The sequence below is a fragment of the Vitis riparia genome, chromosome 12, assembly GCF_004353265.1.
Source record: "Vitis riparia cultivar Riparia Gloire de Montpellier isolate 1030 chromosome 12, EGFV_Vit.rip_1.0, whole genome shotgun sequence".
NCBI classification, from domain to species: domain Eukaryota; kingdom Viridiplantae; phylum Streptophyta; class Magnoliopsida; order Vitales; family Vitaceae; genus Vitis; species Vitis riparia.
Genome location: NC_048442.1, coordinates 17842901 through 17861460, shown reverse-complemented (window position 1 = coordinate 17861460; position 18560 = coordinate 17842901). Strand labels below are relative to the sequence as shown.

General features: G+C 37.3%; 2 protein-coding genes across 4 annotated transcripts; one reads left to right on the top strand and one right to left on the bottom strand.

Moving 5' to 3' along the window:
• Positions 1–2947: 2947 nt before the first annotated feature.
• LOC117926871 (protein usf) lies at positions 2948–12897 on the bottom strand. The gene is made up of 5 exons (XM_034846167.1): positions 12730–12897; positions 11502–11644; positions 11240–11369; positions 4150–4341; positions 2948–3383 (listed from the first exon to the last, which is right to left on the bottom strand). The coding sequence occupies exons 1-5, from the start codon at positions 12886–12888 to the stop codon at positions 3174–3176; spliced, it is 834 nt and encodes a 277-aa protein (XP_034702058.1). The 5' UTR covers positions 12889–12897; the 3' UTR covers positions 2948–3173.
• An 86-nt stretch (positions 12898–12983) lies between these two features.
• LOC117926870 (putative pentatricopeptide repeat-containing protein At1g10330) lies at positions 12984–16806 on the top strand. Of its 3 annotated transcripts, none has more exons than XM_034846166.1 (3): positions 12984–15183; positions 15275–15349; positions 16092–16806. In XM_034846166.1, exon 1 carries the CDS (start codon positions 13321–13323, stop codon positions 14767–14769), a length of 1449 nt encoding a protein of 482 aa, XP_034702057.1. In that variant the 5' UTR covers positions 12984–13320; the 3' UTR covers positions 14770–15183; positions 15275–15349; positions 16092–16806. The 3 variants fall into 3 exon arrangements, with proteins under 3 accessions (XP_034702057.1, XP_034702056.1, XP_034702055.1); XM_034846165.1 differs by having other exon boundaries at positions 15275–16248; positions 16537–16806; XM_034846164.1 differs by having other exon boundaries at positions 15275–16806.
• The last annotated feature ends 1754 nt before the right edge of the window (positions 16807–18560 follow it).

Here is an 18560-nt window from a genome sequence, read left to right as displayed (position 1 = left end):
ATCAAGTTGTCAAGTCGTCACCCATATGCAAACCATCAATTTCCAAAGAAGATTTGGATGTCAGCCGACTTCACATGATCCAATCAAAGCAAAAATCATACATTATTTATTTATTTTTAACATAACCCATCATTTCTTCATTGACATAAAATGAAGTTGTCAATTAAACAATCTTGTCCCTTGATCTTTATACTAGTGAGATTTTTTTTTTTTTTTTTTAATTTATTAAATTATTTATATATATTATTTTACTTATTTTAATACTTTATTAATAATTTTGGTGTTCAAATTTATTAAAAGTCCAACCGTCCAAAAAGTTGAATGAAATTAAAAGTGGTTGAAATTTAAGATGAGTTCATAGGTAGGGCCATGAATGGAGATGGTCGAGCCACGTGAATTGGAAGTTCAAACTCCTAAAACTTGATAAGAAGAAAATGTTTTGTTTAAAGCTTTAAAACAAGGATGACTTTGACTAATAAGTTGATCGAGTGGCCACAAATTGTCGAACTCTATAAACCCAATTTCTTTTATTTTGTGCTCTCAGGTCATATTTGGTTATGTGAAAATTTGAAAGGAAAAAAATTATTTTTTATTAATATATTTTTTTCTTTTCTTAATATTTTCTTAGAACTAAGATAATATTATTGTTAGATTTTCTTTCCGAGTAACCAACTTAATCCTCGCTATATTTTTATTTTTATTTTTATTTCTAATATTTAGTCAAACTTAACATCCTCATCCATCTCCTTAAGCCATCATTGTAGGAGGTTTTGAAAAATTATTTTTATTAAAATTATGGGATCAAGAATGTGAAAGAAACAAGCAAATCAAATTCTCTTTTTCACATGTTGAGTATCAAACCGACCGACCAAGTTGAAGGGACCCCATTCCCCTTTTTGTAGGGGGGAGACGTATGAAACATGCGGGAGTTCATTATCTAATCTATATATAAAGGAGATTGGACCAAACTCCTACAAGTTAAAAAGCAGTCCAAGGCATTAGTTGAACAGTCTGGTTCCCAAAAGGTTGCCCATATTTTCAATTTTGCTCACATGCCTCTTTTTCTATTACTCTTGCCTTCACATTAAGTAATAAATGATGATGTGTGACCACCTATGACCCATGGACACCAATAAGCCACCCATTTGATTAAAAAGTTGGTTCAAAACGAAAGTTCGAAATAAAAATATTTTCACTAAAGTGAGGGCGAGTTGATCCGGTTAATAATTAATTTGAGTTTAATTTGAATGGAGAAATAATCAATTCAAGTTCAATTAACCTAATTTCTAATTCGAGATACTCAATTCAAACTCAATCCAAAAATTTCAAGATAATAATAAAAAATGAAAATAAACTGATACATTTTTTTTTTTAAATAAAAAATGTATAGTATAAAAATAAAATAAAATAAACTTATATATATTTTTTAAAAAATAAATATTATCATATAGGATAATAATCATTATAAATATTATAAAATTATTAAATTGGGTTTGGACTAGACTTAAGTTATTCCAACTTTGGAAGTTGGAACCCAATAAAAATAAGTTCGGATTAATAAAACTTAATCCAAGTTGAACCAGAATAATAAAATATTTATCTAAATTTGTCCAAACATCATTTTAGGTCCGGTATATATAATAATAATAATAAAAGACCAAACATGGTCCAAAATAAAGAAGATGAGAGTGAGAAGGCTCCCTGGCTCACAAAAGCCAAGCATTCGATAAAGGCCAAGTCCCAAAATTTGGGAGAAGGCAGGGGTGAAGAAGATGGGTGTGATTGTGAATTCAGCCGTCCCTTCCTCTAAATGGTTCACGTTGTGACAAGGACTTTGATCATCCCCAACTGTTACCATTCACACTCTCTTCTTCTCCCCTGGTTTCATCATACATGGGACTGTTGCCCACGACTCGTAACCTAGTATGCACGTGCCAAATGATGTTAGAATCAAGAGATCATGGGATTAAGGGAGGGGTTATCGAATACCTTTGATGGACATCAATTAGAGAGAATAAAAAATCTGATCCAATAATGGTATCAAAGTCTTGTTCAATTCACAAGGAAGACTATTCGAGACCAAATTTTACAGGTTTAAACTTTTTAAAAAATTTTGAGGTTTTGATTCCAGAGAAATGGAGCCCAAATGGTTTCTCTTTGGTTCATTCTTGTGCCAAGGAGCATGGACCATTGAAGCAAAGGCCATAAATGATATAGTCAAACACATGAAAGGAGGTCTGTAGGCGTTTCTTCTTGACAGTTGTAATAAGGGGGATTCACGAATGGATTTATACATTCTACGCTGTTTGTTTTGTTTGTTTCCTGGGAAAGAGGCGTCACCGAGTCATTGTCGAAAGGACACAGCCACCCACTAGAGATGGCTTCAACGACCACCAAAGACTTTAATGGACGGTAGAGTAGAAACACAACTTCAATTCGTGCCTTAATATTTACAATCTGAATGGGGATTTAACTTGAAGGAGAATTAGGTTTGGGGGGTGTGGAAAAAGATATAAATCAATTGAAAGGTATAAAATTTTAATTTTCTTAGGAAAAAGCAAATTTTAATTTTTTTTCTTATTTTGTTTTCAAATGATCGGAGGAAATTGTGATGAGAATGTGGCTGCCTAGGTTGACTTCGGCTCAATCTACGTTCAAATTCCACAATATCTTCCTTGAATTTTCCTATTCATATATACATATAGTTCCTAATTGGATCTTTCCCTCCTTCCGGATCTTTTCTCACTCGTTCAAACAACCTAGACAGTCCAAAATCAACTCATCATGGCCTGCTTAAAAGTCCAGGAACTTGGAATTTTTAAGTTCACACCTGTCAAAAGTTCCACAGATCCCTAAATATGAAGGTTCTGTTCAAACAGGAAGAAGTTTAAAAGATGACTTGGGGAAAAATCATAGTGATATTTAATAGGTGACTCCAAAATAACAATGATATCCTAAGGAAAACATGGGATGGAACTCAAAATTATACTTTATTCACTATAGACATCTCAAGACCAAGAACAAGATCCAATCTTCAAAGTTGCATCCAAACACAACCCAAGAGTCACAAAAGCATCCAAACACAATCCATATGTCCATGGTATCAGACTACTATATTAAGGCAGCAAGCAAGTAGTATGTGATGGATGGCAACGTAAAATTAAATGCGCTGCTTAGGGAGATAAGTAGCAACTCATCCATGCACGGAAACGAGACCATGCGAGCCCAACTGCATCTTCATCTTCATCTGGCATTCCCATACCCTTCCTCCGCTGTATACCTTCAGGAGACCTGTTCATGAAAGCATGACCATTGCCTGGATAAATGTGTACCTCATATGGAACCCCTGATGCTTTCAGCTTTTCCTCCAATGCTTTAGCAGCCTGACAAATCAAATTTCAATAGAAAATGAATTTTCTTGGAGGCTCGCAGATTATCAAGGAACTTCATTTTCACATTAAAGGAAACCTAAAATCTAAATATATCTAGCAGGCAGAAACCCATAAAAAAAAAATATATCTAGCAGGCAGAAGATTGCATGATGAGGGCATTATCCTTGAATCTAAACAATCTGGTCCTTGCACAAGGATTTTGTAATTATCTAGTGCTATGAAGCTAGAGGAATTCTGCAGCTCCAAAACCTAAATATTTGGAAGTGTTTCTTTACTGAAGAAGTTATCAGCATCATTCATTACACTCAGTTTACATCATAAAAAGTTTCTAATAATTTTAAGGAAGTGACCATATTGGCAGGGAGAAGCACATGGTATAGAAAAAAACATCTTTGTGAAACGCTACTTGGTAAAGAACCAAAATCTCAACTAGTTTTGAGAGAGATCAAAGCATTTAACTTGGGAAATTCTGTTATGGTAGTTCACTCTCAGTTTTCTTGTCCAGAAACACTTGGATAGAATTAGACAAGGAGAAGAGGGAGTGCTTCCTAACTGAATCCCGCCATAAATGATGTTCCCACTTAACTTCTCACCTTCATCCCTACCTTTTCTTATTCCAGCCAACACCCACAACCTTCTTCACTTCCGGTCCATTGACTGACATCTAATTTTGTTCAACAAGATTTATGTTGCACACAAGATGAAACTTGAGCATGTTAGGAGCTAAAATTTAAAGGCTACTGAGAACCAGTCATACCGTCACATCTGAGAAGCCAACAAAACTATCAAGCTCCCCAAAGTGGGCCTGCACAGGAGCCTTAGCCTTGGCAGGATCCGCCAACTCTGATGAGGGGACTCCATAGAATGCAACAACAGCATCAACCTCGGGAAGCAGGACAGAACTAGCAATAGAGAGAGCACCACCCATGCAATATCCTGTTACACCGACCTATTTCAAAGAGAGCACAAGTATGTTTAGTCAAATCCAATTCAATTTTTGACAATTGAAACCTATCACAGCTCCATAACTTCTAGCTATTGTAAAACACAGGAAAATTCAGTAGAACATGGAACCAAATGTGACATCTTAGTAAATACCATGACCAAAAAGCCCCCTGTAATTTCTATTCAAGCTATGGCCATTTAAATTGGTGAAAGTCCATTATGGCCAAAACGTGAAGAAATCAAAACCTAGGTGTCAATTACTTCTGTTAAAAATTTCTAAATTTCTATGATGTCTTGACTATCTGCAGAATGGGTCATATCAATGGGCTACTGACAACGTAGTATCAAAGCCTCAAAACTGGCAGCCCCCTCCTTCATTCTGGGAGGTAAGGTAGAAGACATGATCCTTATCTTTAAGCATCATGAAATTTTGAATCTCTCTAAAATAAATCAGAAAGCCAAGGAATAATTAAAGAAAAAAAATACATCAAAGATTAGAAAAGTTCTAAATGAAGTTAAACACACTGCATATCATAAAGTCTTGAATAAAAGGTTAAGCACCAGTCATATGCAAAGTGCTCCTTCAGAAGTTAATTGAAAAAACTAAGTTCCAACAGTTTTTTTTTTTTTTTTGGATAGGCAATTAGTAAATATATTAATAACATCTAACAAATAGGCGCACCAAAAGTACATAAACAGTGCAAAAATGCTGCCATAAGGAAAGTCAAAAAGAAAGAAACAAAAAACAACTCTAACCCTTTATTTTGAGGCTAACAATCAACAAGTCTACCATGAAGGTGTCATCTATGTGCACTTTAATCCACTCCAAAAAATTACACATGAAAGAAAGTTGAATGATCGATCCATCTGTTCACCATTTCCCAACGACTTCCTGTTTTTATCCTTTCATATAGTCCAAAATAAGCATAAAAGAGCAGCCCTCTAAGTTTTCTTCTGCTTCTTCCCAAAAAAGGACCCATGTCAATTCAAGAGAGTACCTCTTACTAAAGAGTGCATGACCGAAACTATCCCAAACAAAGAGTAAACTAATTGCCACAAGATTCTTGTTTCAGAACAATGAAGAAGGATATCATCAACCAATTCTTCTTCACCTTTACGCATACAGCATTTGTTCAACAACAATCCTCTCCTTTTAAACCGATTTAAAGTCAAATCCTCCCTTAAACTAATTCCCATAAAAAGAAGCCCACCTTCATCAAAACCATGGGTTCCAAACTACATGTGGGAAAGGTTCTATTCTTCCCAGAATTATGCAAGAGTATAAAGATTTAATTGAGAAGTTACCACACTTCAAATTCATCCAAACCATTCTATCCTCCTCATCCCTTTGTAATACCTTCTCTAGCAGTCTCCAAAAAAAGCCTCCACCCCATCAAATTCTCATTCACGAAGCCATCTTGAAAAATAGGGGCTCCAAATGTCCTCTTCCCTAGCCTCCTCCCATACCTTTGCTACCCATGAATCTTTGACAATAACTATAGTAAACAATGCAAGAAAGGACTACCGAACATAAGTCACTATACCACCTATCCTTCCAAAATATAACCCTCCTTCCATTGCTCGCCATAAAGTAAGTTTTATTATTAAAGACCTTCCACCTGCTTCTAATTGCCTTCCATAGCCACTCTACATGTCTATCCCTCACGTTCCCAGAGCACCATCCTCTCCTTCCATAAACTTTCCTACAATCACTCACTTTTAAAGGGATTCCCTCTCGGTAGTGAATCTTCAACTTCATTTGCAAAGGAGAGCCTTATTGAGAATAGAGAGATTTCAAGAAACAAACCAATTTACCACTTGTGGTTATTTTTCAAGCCCACCCTCCAAAAGGAAAATCTCTTTGAATCTTCTCTAACCTCAAGTCTATCCTTCTTGGAATAATTTTTTTTTTTGATAAGTGAGAGCAAAACATATTAAAGAAGGCCGAAAGGCCGCACCGCATACAGGAAGTATACAAAGCAGCCACAAGGCCAAAAGCGCAAAAACAGGAACACCTCACCAGCCCTTAGGGAACCGCTAACCACTCCAAAAAGCCTAAAAGTGAAGAGGACTCCTCTCCCCTATACACCTTAGCCCAACTCCACAAACTACATACAAAAGAATTCTTAAGAGTCTGAATAGCCAAAGAACCCCCTCTAAAAGCTAACCTATTTCTTTTCTTCCAAATCGTCCAAAAAATACATAACGGAATGGAATTCCATATCTTTTTCCTTTTTTTACCCACAAAAGGGCCCCGCCAACAGAATAACGCCTCTTTGACCGTCTCTGGAAACACCCACTGAACCATAAATAAGGCAAAGGCGATCTCCCATAGGGCCCTGACCACTATACAGTGTAAAAGAATGTGATTTACATTTTCCTCTTCACAACCACACAAAAAACAACGATTAGGGAGCTGTCACCCGCTCTTTTGCAGCCTATCCAACGTGAGGATTTTTTCCCAAGTAGCCTCCCACGTAAAGAAAGCAACTTTGGTTGGGACCTTGTCCACCCAAATATTTTTTTCCGGAGAAACGAGGGGGTTAGGGGCTGCCAGCAGATTATAAGCCACCCGAATCTGAAAAATATCAAAACCCCCTCCTTTCCATAACACTGAGTCCTCCTCTGGGGTTAACCTGAAGTCCCTTAGCAGAAGAAGCAATTCTTCTATTAACACCAGCTCCCAGTCATTAGAATCTTTAGACAATCTGAGATTCCACTCTCCTTGGCCAAGCCTTGGGTCCCACACCTCATTCACCGCTGGGGAAACGCTTGGGACAGTGCTGCGTTGCCGCACCAATGGTCAGTCTAGAACATAACCTTAGTTCCCCTCCCCACCCTGAACTTCATGTTATCCCAACACCAGATCGTCTCCTTCAAAATCTCCTTCCAAACTCCCACTCCAAAGGACCACGAACTTCCTTAGATCTCCAACCACATCCCTCCAAACCATGCTTCACCCCGATCACCTTCTTCCACAAGACATCCTTTTCAAAGGCAAATCTCCAAATCCACTTGCCCAATAAGGCTTTGTTCAATAACCCAGTCCTCCTGATGCCAAGACCCCCCTTCTCCTTTTGAGTACACACCACCTCCTAATTGATTAAATGGATTTTCCTACCTGGGCTTCCCCCTCCTCAAAGAAAATCTCTTTGTAATTTTTCAAGCCTTTTAACCACTGACTTGGGCATTCTAAAGATGGACAGTTGGTAGATGGGAATGCTGGCTAAGGTACTCTTAATGAGGGTGATTCTCCCGCCCTTAGACAAATAGTGTCTTTTCCAAAGAGCAAGTCTTCTCCTCATTCTTTCCTCCACCCCATCCCACATGGTCAAGGCCTTGTGCCGGGCTCCAAGGGGCAGCCCCAAATATTTAACCGGAAGGCTCCCTACTCTGCAGCCTAATTCCACCGCCATTTCCTCAATATTATCAATCTCCCCAACAGGAATAAGCTCGCTCTTGGCCAGATTAATCCTAAGCCCAGAAGCCGCCTCAAACCACGCCAAAATCCAGCCAAGATGAGTTAAATGCTCCTTTCTAGCTTCACAGAAGATAATAGTGTCATCGACGAAGAGCAAATGAGACACATTCATCTCCATACCCCCTTTCCCTCTTAGCCTACACCCAGTAATAAAATCCCCCTCCACAGCCCTTCTAATGAGTGCACTCAGCACTTCCATGCCCAAGACAAAAAGGTAAGGAGAAATTGGATCTCTTTGACGCAGGCCCTTAGAGCTGGAGAAGAAGCTTTCTGGCACCCCATTAATAAGGACAGAAAATTTTGCCGTTGAGAGACACCACCACATCCATTCCATCCAACGAGACCTAAAGACCATCTTTTTCAAGACCTTCATTAGGAAGTTCCAATTAATGCTGTCGTATGCTTTCTCAATATCCAATTTGCACACCAGCTCCTTCTCTTTCCGCTTCTGCCAATAATCAACCACCTCATTAGCTATAAGAGAGGCGTCTAGAATCTGTCTCCCCCTCACAAACGCGTTCTGATCAACCGAAACCACCTTATCTAACACCTGTTTCAGCCTATTGGCCAGCACTTTGGCCATAAGCTTGTACAACCCCCCTAACAGGCTGATGGGCCGAAACTCCCCTAGATCCTCGGCCCCACCTTTTTTTGGAATAATGACCAAGAATGTAGAATTCAGACTTTTGGCAAAAGACTTCTGATCATAAAATTCCTTGAACAGCTCTACAACCTCTTCCTTTACGAAATCCTAACAAGCTTGCCAAAAAGCCACGGTAAACCCATCCGGGCCTAGGGCCTTATCGCCGTTCATATCCATCAAAGCTGAGAATATTTCTTCCTCAGTAAAGGGAACCTCCAGAGCTTCAGCTTCACTAAGATTAAGACTTTGAAGGTGCAGTCCCTCTATATCGGCTCTCCAGCCTGGGTCTTCCCTTAGCTGGTGCTGAAAGGCATTCACAATCCCCTCCCTCACCTCCTGCTCCTCAACCAACTCCACCCCATTTATTTTAATTCTGTCCAAAAAATTGTTTCTCCAATGGGCACTAGCCATCTTGTGAAAATACCCTGTATTCTTATCCCCTTCTCTTAGCCACAGCTCCCTAGACACTTGTCTCCAATGGGTTTCTTCCAAGAGAACCCACTTTTTGAAATTCTCCTTGGCTTCATTTTTCAGATCCGTTTCTCTTTCTGATAGGCCCTTATCACATTCCACCCTGTCTCAAAATTCAATTTGCTGAAGGGTTGAGCTTTTGTTCACTTCCAGCCTACCAAAAACATCCCTATTCCAAGCTTTAATTTTCTCCTTCATCACCTTCATTTTAGCAGCCATTCTAAAGCTGGCCCTCCCTCCTCTCGCCCCTCCCTACCACCAATCCCGAAGGAGATCCTTAAACCCATCAACCTTGAGCCACATGTTTTCAAACCTGAACGGAGAGGGTCCCCGACTCATCCCGCCCCCTTTCAACAAAATGGGGAAGTGATCAGAGGTAGGCCTAGGAAGCCTACACTGGACAACCCCCCTGAAAATATCTAGCCAACTCTGCGTTACCAAGAAACGGTCCAATCTAGCCCATGTCCGATTGTTCCTGCCCCTGCTCCACCTTCTTGGAATAATGATAATGATATGAAATAAACTTGTAAACTAGATAAAGTACTTTTAATCAGAGCGAATCTCCCTCCTTTTGAGAAGTACTATCTCCTTCACAAAGTAAGCATTTTTTGAAATCTATGTTCCACTGCATCCCACACTATAGAATTTTTTTTTTTTTTTATCCGAATCCCACACTATAGATATTGGTAAGGGGCACCCAAAGGAAGACCCAAGTAAGAAGTGGGGAGTTCCCCTACCCTACAACCCAGAGCAAAAACTTGTTCCTCCACATTAGCAGCCCCTCGAAATTGGGATCGACTTACTTTTCTCTAAAATATATAGCTATATAAATTTCTAAGGCCTTTTAAGCCATAAAAACTAATTAAGAAATTTAAATTCAGTTGGTAATTCAGCATTGGTCAGATTATTAAATTAAAAAGGGGAAAAATGAAAATATTGTAGTAGAGAAATTGTAGTTAATCATTATGTATGCTAATGGATCTACATTTTCTTAAAAACATTGTGCAATCATTAATGAAAGATAAAAGCTTATTTAAGCACTCTAATGTATTGAATAAGTCATGCGCTCACCAAATTAATAGCAAGCTAGAGGTATATTTAATATCCAATTGGGATAAAAATCTTCAATATTATGTTAGGGTCAAACTATTGCATGTAATGCCGAATCTCAAGATGTGAGCCACAAGCTTTATGAATGTGTTACTTTGTGGGCATATGCCTTCAGGGAGTTAAACCTCAAGGATCCTACCTCATCACATTCGACTCCAGCCTCACCTCAAGGCAAGCATAGTCCTCTAACAACTATTTTCATGGTACATATGGATAGAAGCATTGCAACGTGTTTAGATTAAGAAATCTACAAGGCAAACTTAGTGTCTGAACATTGCAAAACATAATATAATGGGGAAAAATATCAATATAATTATGTCCCATGTCCTGCTCATGATCCCTCTTTCATCAATTAAATTGAACAAGAAGTCCCAAAATCAGGAAACGTGACATTACTATGCACAACTGTGTGATGTCCCCGCAAAGCGATTAGGCCCATCCTCAAATTTCAATCAAGGTTCCAAATGACAATTCACACAACGATTTAGCAAACAGTATAAGCAATGTCATCAGTGTTGTGTTAAAAATATAAATACACGGATACACTCTTCTTAAGTCTCATATCTATGAGTAGATCCATGCACGTTAGAAGGGGTTGGAAATTTGAAAGGTTAGATTCTCAAATACTGATTTTGACTCAACCATATACCAAGTTAACTCGAGCACCCAAAAGCTTGGGTTTGGATATGAGTGTTGGATTTGGGTATGTGTCTAGGTGTCTAATCCTTCACAACTCAAAAATAAATTGGAAGTGAAGTGAACATATCCATTTTAAAAGCAGCCATCTTTTCCCTCTAGTCCCTTTTTTTTCCCTTTCTTATTGAAAAGTTAGTTGAAAAATGAATTTTTTTAACAGTATATAGTCTATAAAAAAAACTATATACTGTTTAAAAAATTCACTTTTCAACTAACTTTTCTTTTTCTCCAATGTAATTATTATTAAGAAAGTTGAAAGAATATAAGGATATCAATTGAAAAAATCAAACAGCCACACCTAAAGTAAAATAGGAGTGTCCGACAAGGATCCCATGGTCACACTCATGTCATGTCGCATCGACATGGGTGCATTGGGTGAACTTGAAGGATCTAGATATCACAGCCTTAAAGGATCCATGGTGCAGTCACCATCCAAGCTAAACAAGTAAAATATAACTTAAAATGAATATTTCATTTTAGACAATGAAACAATCAACACACCTTTTGCGAGCCATTTGCCTTGAGCCAGTTAACTGAAGCACAAATGTCCTTTACAGCACCTTGCCAGTCAAGACCATCCATCAAATGTTGTGCTTCTGCAACATCTAACCCAACCTTTCCTCTATACAAACTGAAGTAAGATGAAACAGTAAAATATATTCAGCATTCAAAAGTTGTAAAAAGAATACAAATTTAATAATCATATGCTAACATTAAAGTTTGACAATTTAAATATTTGTACAGAGCCAATATATCTTACAAATCTGGGATAAGTGCTTTAAAACCAGGATCCAATTGTGAAATTTTCAAAGCATGGTTCTTGACCTCATAATCCACACCCCACCACTCCTGAACCACAACAATCCCAGGAGCATCTTCTTTGCCAACCACATATGCGTCAAATATCTGGTTGATCAAATGAATACTCAATAAGCGCAACAAACTCAGAACAGGCAATCTAGTTCATAATAGTAATGACGCCAACAAGAAGCATTAGGATGTTGCCTCAAACTTTGAATACAACTTGCCATTGTAATTAGATTCCTTTGAAAAAAAATGAAAACTTAGAAGAACGTTCAAAAATTAAATTGAAGCATTCATCCAATTTACATTTTTTGTGGCTTCAATGCACACATCATCAACTAGTTCTTCTTTATCAATGAAGCTAGTGTGACTCTAGCCCATGTATCACATTGCTTTTGGCCTTCTACTTCAAGCACTACAAGATTATCTGAGTGACTCATGAAAAGCCCAAAAGAGTTTGAGCATGTTTGGGAGTGATTATGAGAGGGTTAGAAGAGCTGCCTAATACTTGGAAACACTTTTCTTACAAAAGTTAGGTGTTTAGCAAAATTTTAAAAATCTAAAGAATCACTTGATTCTTGGACTAGAACTTGGTAAATGCTTCTTCAACACGTTACCAAAAACTAATTAATTCAGTATGTGCTGCTGACGAATTGGCCAAAGTCTAAAAACAAAATCACCACCAAACTGACCACAGTCGCATTATCTCCATTTCAATCTGGGCATCCCATCGGATAAATTAGTTCTTCAATCTATGGCATTTCTAGTTGAAATTCAGTATGGAGGGCTCTGTTGATGTATAGAAACCCTAAGTCGTCTCACTCATCATTAATCAACACAACAAAGGCTCAACCATTCATTAGGGAAACAAAACCCCATTAATCCCAAGAAGTGCAATGCAACACCAACACACACAACATATGCACGGTCACTCCAACACACAAATTCCAGTGAACCAGAAGAGACCCATTAATCCTAACAACCCCAAAAAACAAAACCGCTAAATAGCCTCAACCAACACAAAACCCATCACAAACTTCATCGAATCAGAAAAGACCCAGTTGGTTCTCAAAGCAAAGTGAAATGAAATGTTCAAAAACCGACTCAAATTCTCAAAACATTTAATTTTTCCTTTACTTTCCCGAGAACCAAACAAAAGAATGATGGAATAGAAGTATGAAACTCACAGTATCGTCTCTCTGGATCTGAATTTTCTTGAAGGGCGAAGAAGCAGATTCCGCCATTGAACGAACTTGCAGGCGAGAGGGCGAGATAGAGAGCGTCCGCACAAGAGGCTTGAGGAGGGTTTTGGTGAGGCTTCTAGAACATGGGATGATAGCTAGCATTCTTATACAGTGCATACTCGGTCAATGGCCTTCAGTGTATTTTTAACAATAGTCCACAGGAGGGGGCCATTTCAATGCGACGCCGTTTTGAGTAATCTTGTTGATCGTTCAGAACGACAACGTTTTGCCTGTTTGGTGAATCCAATTTTTTCCTTTTTGGCGCCCATAGTCGTCCTCGTCCTCCAAAGGCCATGCCTCAAAGAAGGCGAAGCCATGGAGATCATCTTACGGAAACCCTAGATGTTACTCCTTTTTCTACATTTTTTTTTAAAAAAATTTAGTTATCGAATCTTGAACTGAAGATTCCTCAGAAATTCACGGAGAAGCCACAAATTCGTTGTTTACTGTAAGATGTTCGATAAAATGCCTGAAAGAAGCTCCGCTTTCTACATGGCCATTTCATGATCAGGATATGTGAATTGTAATGATGCGATGACTGTGAGGCTTCAACGCTCATACTCACAGTCGCCTGAGTTCCTATTACGACTCCTCCAAGGTTTAATCAAACACCCCAAACAAATCAAACAAGTCCATTCCCTCCTAATCACCAATGGTCACCTCCTCCCCCGTTCAAATGCTTCAAATCTGAAATGGATGGCAACCCTTCTCTACAACTCCTTGATCAGAGGCTATCTCAACTTTGTGGAGCCTCACAAGACTCTCTTAATCTTCACCCACATGCTTGCCCATCAAGCTCCACCTAACAACCTCACCTTCCCTTCTATCATAAAGAAAGCTGCCTCTTGCTCACCCTCTTTAGCTTTCATGATAGGCACACCCCTTCACACCCATGTCATCAAGCGCGGGTTATCCCATGATCTATTTATACAGACGTCATTGGTTGTGTTGTATGCTCGACTTTGCAAGGTTTCTGATGCTTGTCGTGTGTTTGAGGAAATTTCCAGACCATGTGTTGTGTCTTCCAATGCAATGCTTGATGCCCTAGGCAAGAATGGGGATATGGGGTCCGCTCTTTTTCTCTTTGAGAGCATGCCTGAAAGAGATGTGGTTTCATGGACTAGTATCATTAATGGTTTTGGGAGGAATAGGTGCTTTGAGGAGGCAATTCAGTTTTTTGTGAAGATGATGGGGCATGAGGATGTGAGAAGTTGTTTTGTAAAACCAAATGAAGCTACATTTGTTAGTGTTCTGTCTTCATGTACTAATTTAGATGGGGTTGGAGCTTTGCATCAGGGAAAACAAATACATGGGTATATTATTAGGAATGAGGTTGAATTTACTGTGTTTATGGGTACAGCATTGATAGCTCTTTATGGGAAGACGGGGTGTTTGGAAAATGCGATGAAAATTTTTAATGGAATGGTGGTTAAAGGGGTCTGCACTTGGAATGCAATGATTTCTTCGCTGGCTTGTAATGGCAGAGAGAAGCAGGCCTTGGACTTGTTTGAAAAGATGAAGATGCAAGGGCTGTGCCCAGATGAAGTTACCTTTGTTGCTGTTATTACTGCTTGTGCTCGTTCCAAATTTGTGGTGTTAGGTTTGGGATTTTTCCAGTCAATGTGGTGTGACTTTGGGGTTATTCCAAGGATGGTACACTACGGGTGCGTGGTTGATCTTTTGGGCAGGGCTGGGCTATTGGAGGAGGCAACTGGGTTTATCAAAAGGATGCCTTTTGAGCCTGATGCCACTGTTCTGGGGGCTCTTTTGGGTGCTTGTAAGGTTCATGGAGCCATTGAGTTGGGAAATGAAGTGGGTAGAAGGCTGTTGGAATTGCAGCCGCATCATTGTGGTCGATATGTGACATTGTCAAATATTTATGCAGGGGGAGAGATATGGGGCCATGCTGCTGATTGGAGGAAAGCAATGACAGAGGCTGGAATTAGTAAAATTCCAGCCTATAGTATGATTGATGTGATGTAAACATTTAGTGCCAGTCTCTTCCCCAACTTCGGGCATTTCAGGAAGCATTAAGTCTCAGTTCTAGAGCATTAAGACAACAATTTGGCTTGAGAAAATTTGGAGATGGACTATAAAGAGATTTTGATCAAAGATGCGTCAATTTCATGGTTGTGTAGTGTCTGATTCTTGTTAAGGGGGGAAACGAACTGAAGTGCTAGCAAGAAGGATGAGCTCAAGATGACTTATTACGTGCTAGTGCAGTTGCAGGCTTTCATCAACTTTAGTCCACTTGATGATTGATGGCAATTAGGTGACCCTTATTACCATTCCTTTGATGGCATTCAGCCTGCTATTTCAACTACTTCAGAGTTTTAACACAAGTGGGCTTTAAGTGGCACTTCACCTCAGAATCTTGTTGCTGAACTTTACTCACTGGTAAATGGTACTCTGAACCAGTTTACACTTCCTAGTTACTATGTAACTTGTACTTGTCAGGCTGACATATTTGCTGTTTTTTTATTCACAGGTCCACTTCCTGCAAATAATCCCATACTTGTATTACTTGTCCAAGATCTGTGAAATGTGGAGCAATTGATTATAGGTATGGTTCCAGGCAGTTTATGATCTCTTTGCCCCATCTGAATTCACATGCTTATCTTTGAAGCTGCCATGATGTATGGTTGTTTGAATAAACCGTGAATTCTGATGCAAATGAAGTAGTGGCTCATACCTGATTCCTAAATTGGAGGGATGTTAGAGTAGATGATGGGTTACGGTTTAAGAGTTCTATATTGTCAATATAGTAGTTCTAAAAATCTTAATCATTTGATATTTTGATAATCAAGATCAATCCACTGTTGTGCACTAGTCAATTTGATTATTTGATTATCCCGTTGCTTGCATCACAGTAATTTTCATAAGGAAAGCACACAATCCAACATTTAGTTAGTTCCATTGCCCCAAAGAGATGTTCTGTAAATTTGATTTTCATCACCTGTTAAAGTCTCAACTATTGATTTAATTTAGCTATTCGGAGCATCTTCTCAGCATAGTTAGAGTTTACTAGTTTAGTTGAAAAGAGTGTTATGATGATGAATTGGTGATCAAGCCCTAATATGTGAAGATAGTGCAATTCCATTCCAAAAGATTAGCATGGCAGAGCTCCATCATTAGTTAAATAGATTTAAATATGCGATGCCTGTCTCTGGTTCAACCAAAAGATTGGTTAAAAATCATCTGATGATTAAAATTATCTGACATACAGTTGGACTTTGTCCAGCAGACCACCCCATATCTGGAACCCCCTACGATCACACTAAACACTCTGCTCTCCTTGCTGACAGTTGACTATCCGGCTAACAAGCTAGCTTGCTATGTATCTGATGATGGCTGTTCGCCTCTCAGCTTCTAGGCTCTCCTTGAAGCATTGAATTTTGCTAAGCTTTCGGTTCCTTTCTGAAAGAAGTATGGTATTTGCACTAGAGCTAGTGCGCTATTCTGGTGAGCTTCAATCATTCAGTGATAATTCAGTGGAGTTTCTACAAGAATAGAGAAAGATGAAAGTGATTGAAAGTTGGAACAATTTTTTATCTTTTCTACTTTTGATTCCAATTGGTAAAATGCAGATGATTCTAGCACTAAGAATTTTCTTTTCCTTTAAAATTTTGAGACCTCAGACCTTGAATTTCAGTCACCAGTGACTTTCACGGGAAAAAACATTTTTTCTCGGCTTTAAAAGCATACAATTATAAGGTTAATGTTTGTTTTATTTGTGGACCCTTTCTCTAGGTTGATCGTCAGAGGTTCCGTGGCCAATACCGGCTGGAGTTCTCACCTTGAATTATGTGACTGCAGAGTCTGATTCATCGAGCCAAATCTAAGGACATACCAAAACATTGGACTAAAAGAAAGTTTTAGAATGTAAGAACTTTATTTTTTTTGTGTTACAAACTGGACTCATTTGGTTGCTGAGAAAATGGGAGGAAAACACATGTGAGATTGAATCCTATTAGAGTTTGTTGACCCAAAAAGCTTGCAGTGTAAATTATAATTATGAGATTTTTTGGAGTGTGTTTTTTAGGGTTATGATGATTATGCTTCTATTGTAGTTGCTCGCATCTCTTCCTTCTTGTATCAATCTTTTGATACGGTGGATTTCCTTCTCCTTTATCCATAGTTTTTCTCGTTTAGAGTTTTTCACGTCAATTTGTGTGTTCTTATTCTATTTTTTTGTTACCTATTTTTGTTATTATGTAACAAATCCTATGTTATAAATATTAAGAGTTGTATGCTCCAATTTGCAGCTGAGATAATGTAAGAGACAAAAGAAAAGCATGTTCAAATATAAGCATGCATATAACTCCTGTTTTTTGTTTTTCAAAATAAAAAATAGTAATTTTTATAAAAGATATAATAATTCTTAAAGGCTTATAATAAATAATGGTTTTAAAAATTGTCTAAAACAGTTAGATATATATATATAAAAAATTATTACCTCAAATTAAAAATGTTTAAAATTAATTTTTAAATATATAAGATAAATTTATATTTTTTTGCATAAGATATTATACTTTTATATATGAAAGTTTTTTACTTAAAAAAAAAAAAGGGAAGTCTATCCAAACTAATACTAAAATTTTCATTTTTTTTCTTGAAAATAAAATGATCTAATCAACCATTCCTAATACAACAATTTGGTAGAACAAAATCAACAAACATACAATTCTTTCCACTTCTCTCTCTCTCTAGAAAGCAAGGTACCTGCAAAACATTTCCAAGAAAGAGTAAAAAATAATTTTTAGCATATCTATGAAAAAAAAAAAAATTAAAACCAAATATTCCGTGTGGTTAATGAATAGGGCAAAAGGAAGGAAATTTGAAATTTTGATTTAAAAATCTGGAATTGCAATATATTTTGCTTTTAAAAGAAAAAACAAAAGAATAATAGATTTGTAAAAAAAAAAAAAGAAAAAAAAAAGAAAACTCTAAAACCAAATCTTCACTATGGTTAGTGAATAGAGAAAAAGGAAGAAAATTTAAGATTATGTTTAATAATTTTTTTGGAGTATAGTTCTAAAAAATGGCTTTTGAAAAATTTTCCCTAATGATTTGGAGAATAAAAATTTATTTGAGAATATGAAATTTTAGCCATTTTTTTATATTTTAATTATTAAACGTATTTTTTTATTTTTATTTTAAATTTTGAAGAACAAAAAACCGTTTTAAATATGCCAACAAAATTGTTGGTTGATGGCTGAAAAAAATTTAAAATAATAATAAGCAATTTGTAATTAGTCTAAATAGTAAGTCATGACATTAACTATCAGGTAGTTATGATCTTATTAAGTTATTATATTGTATGATCTCTCAACTTTGAAATGACACTAAGTTTGTGTTAAAGTATGTAGTGACTTTAATCTATGAGTTAGATTTTAGTTGGTCATATATTCCTTATGGATTGAGTTATTATTAATGGTGGTTGATGACAATAGGTATTCTCAATAGAGGTACCATGATATCTCATGAGATTGAAACAATGTGTCATATTGGGTGATCCTAAGGACATGCGTTCAAGAAATCTATGGTTGTAGTAGTTACATGGTTGAAACTTGACATATTCTCTTTGTGAGTTAGAGTATGTCAATTGATTATATAATCTAAGGATTGTAAACGTAATCTTGAAAGGTTGATAATATTCATCTTATTAGATTATATGCACCAGTTCATGAGAAGACTGCATATAGTAGATAGTAGGTCATAGACTTGAGCATTTGTATTATATTATAATATACACAAGATACAAGAGTATAGTT

Bases quoted from the DNA above. Each gene is read 5' to 3' on its own strand.
- LOC117926871 (XM_034846167.1), bottom strand. From the start codon at position 12,888: ATGCTAGCTATCATCCCATGTTCTAGAAGCCTCACCAAAACCCTCCTC. The intron at 11,370-11,501 runs TTTGTAAGATAT...ATCTTACTTCAG, and splicing joins TTTAAAGCACTTATCCCAGA to TTTGTATAGAGGAAAGGTTG. The intron at 3,384-4,149 runs GTATGACTGGTT...TTGATTTGTCAG, and splicing joins TTGGCTTCTCAGATGTGACG to GCTGCTAAAGCATTGGAGGA.
- LOC117926870 (XM_034846166.1), top strand. From the start codon at position 13,321: ATGACTGTGAGGCTTCAACGCTCATACTCACAGTCGCCTGAGTTCCTA.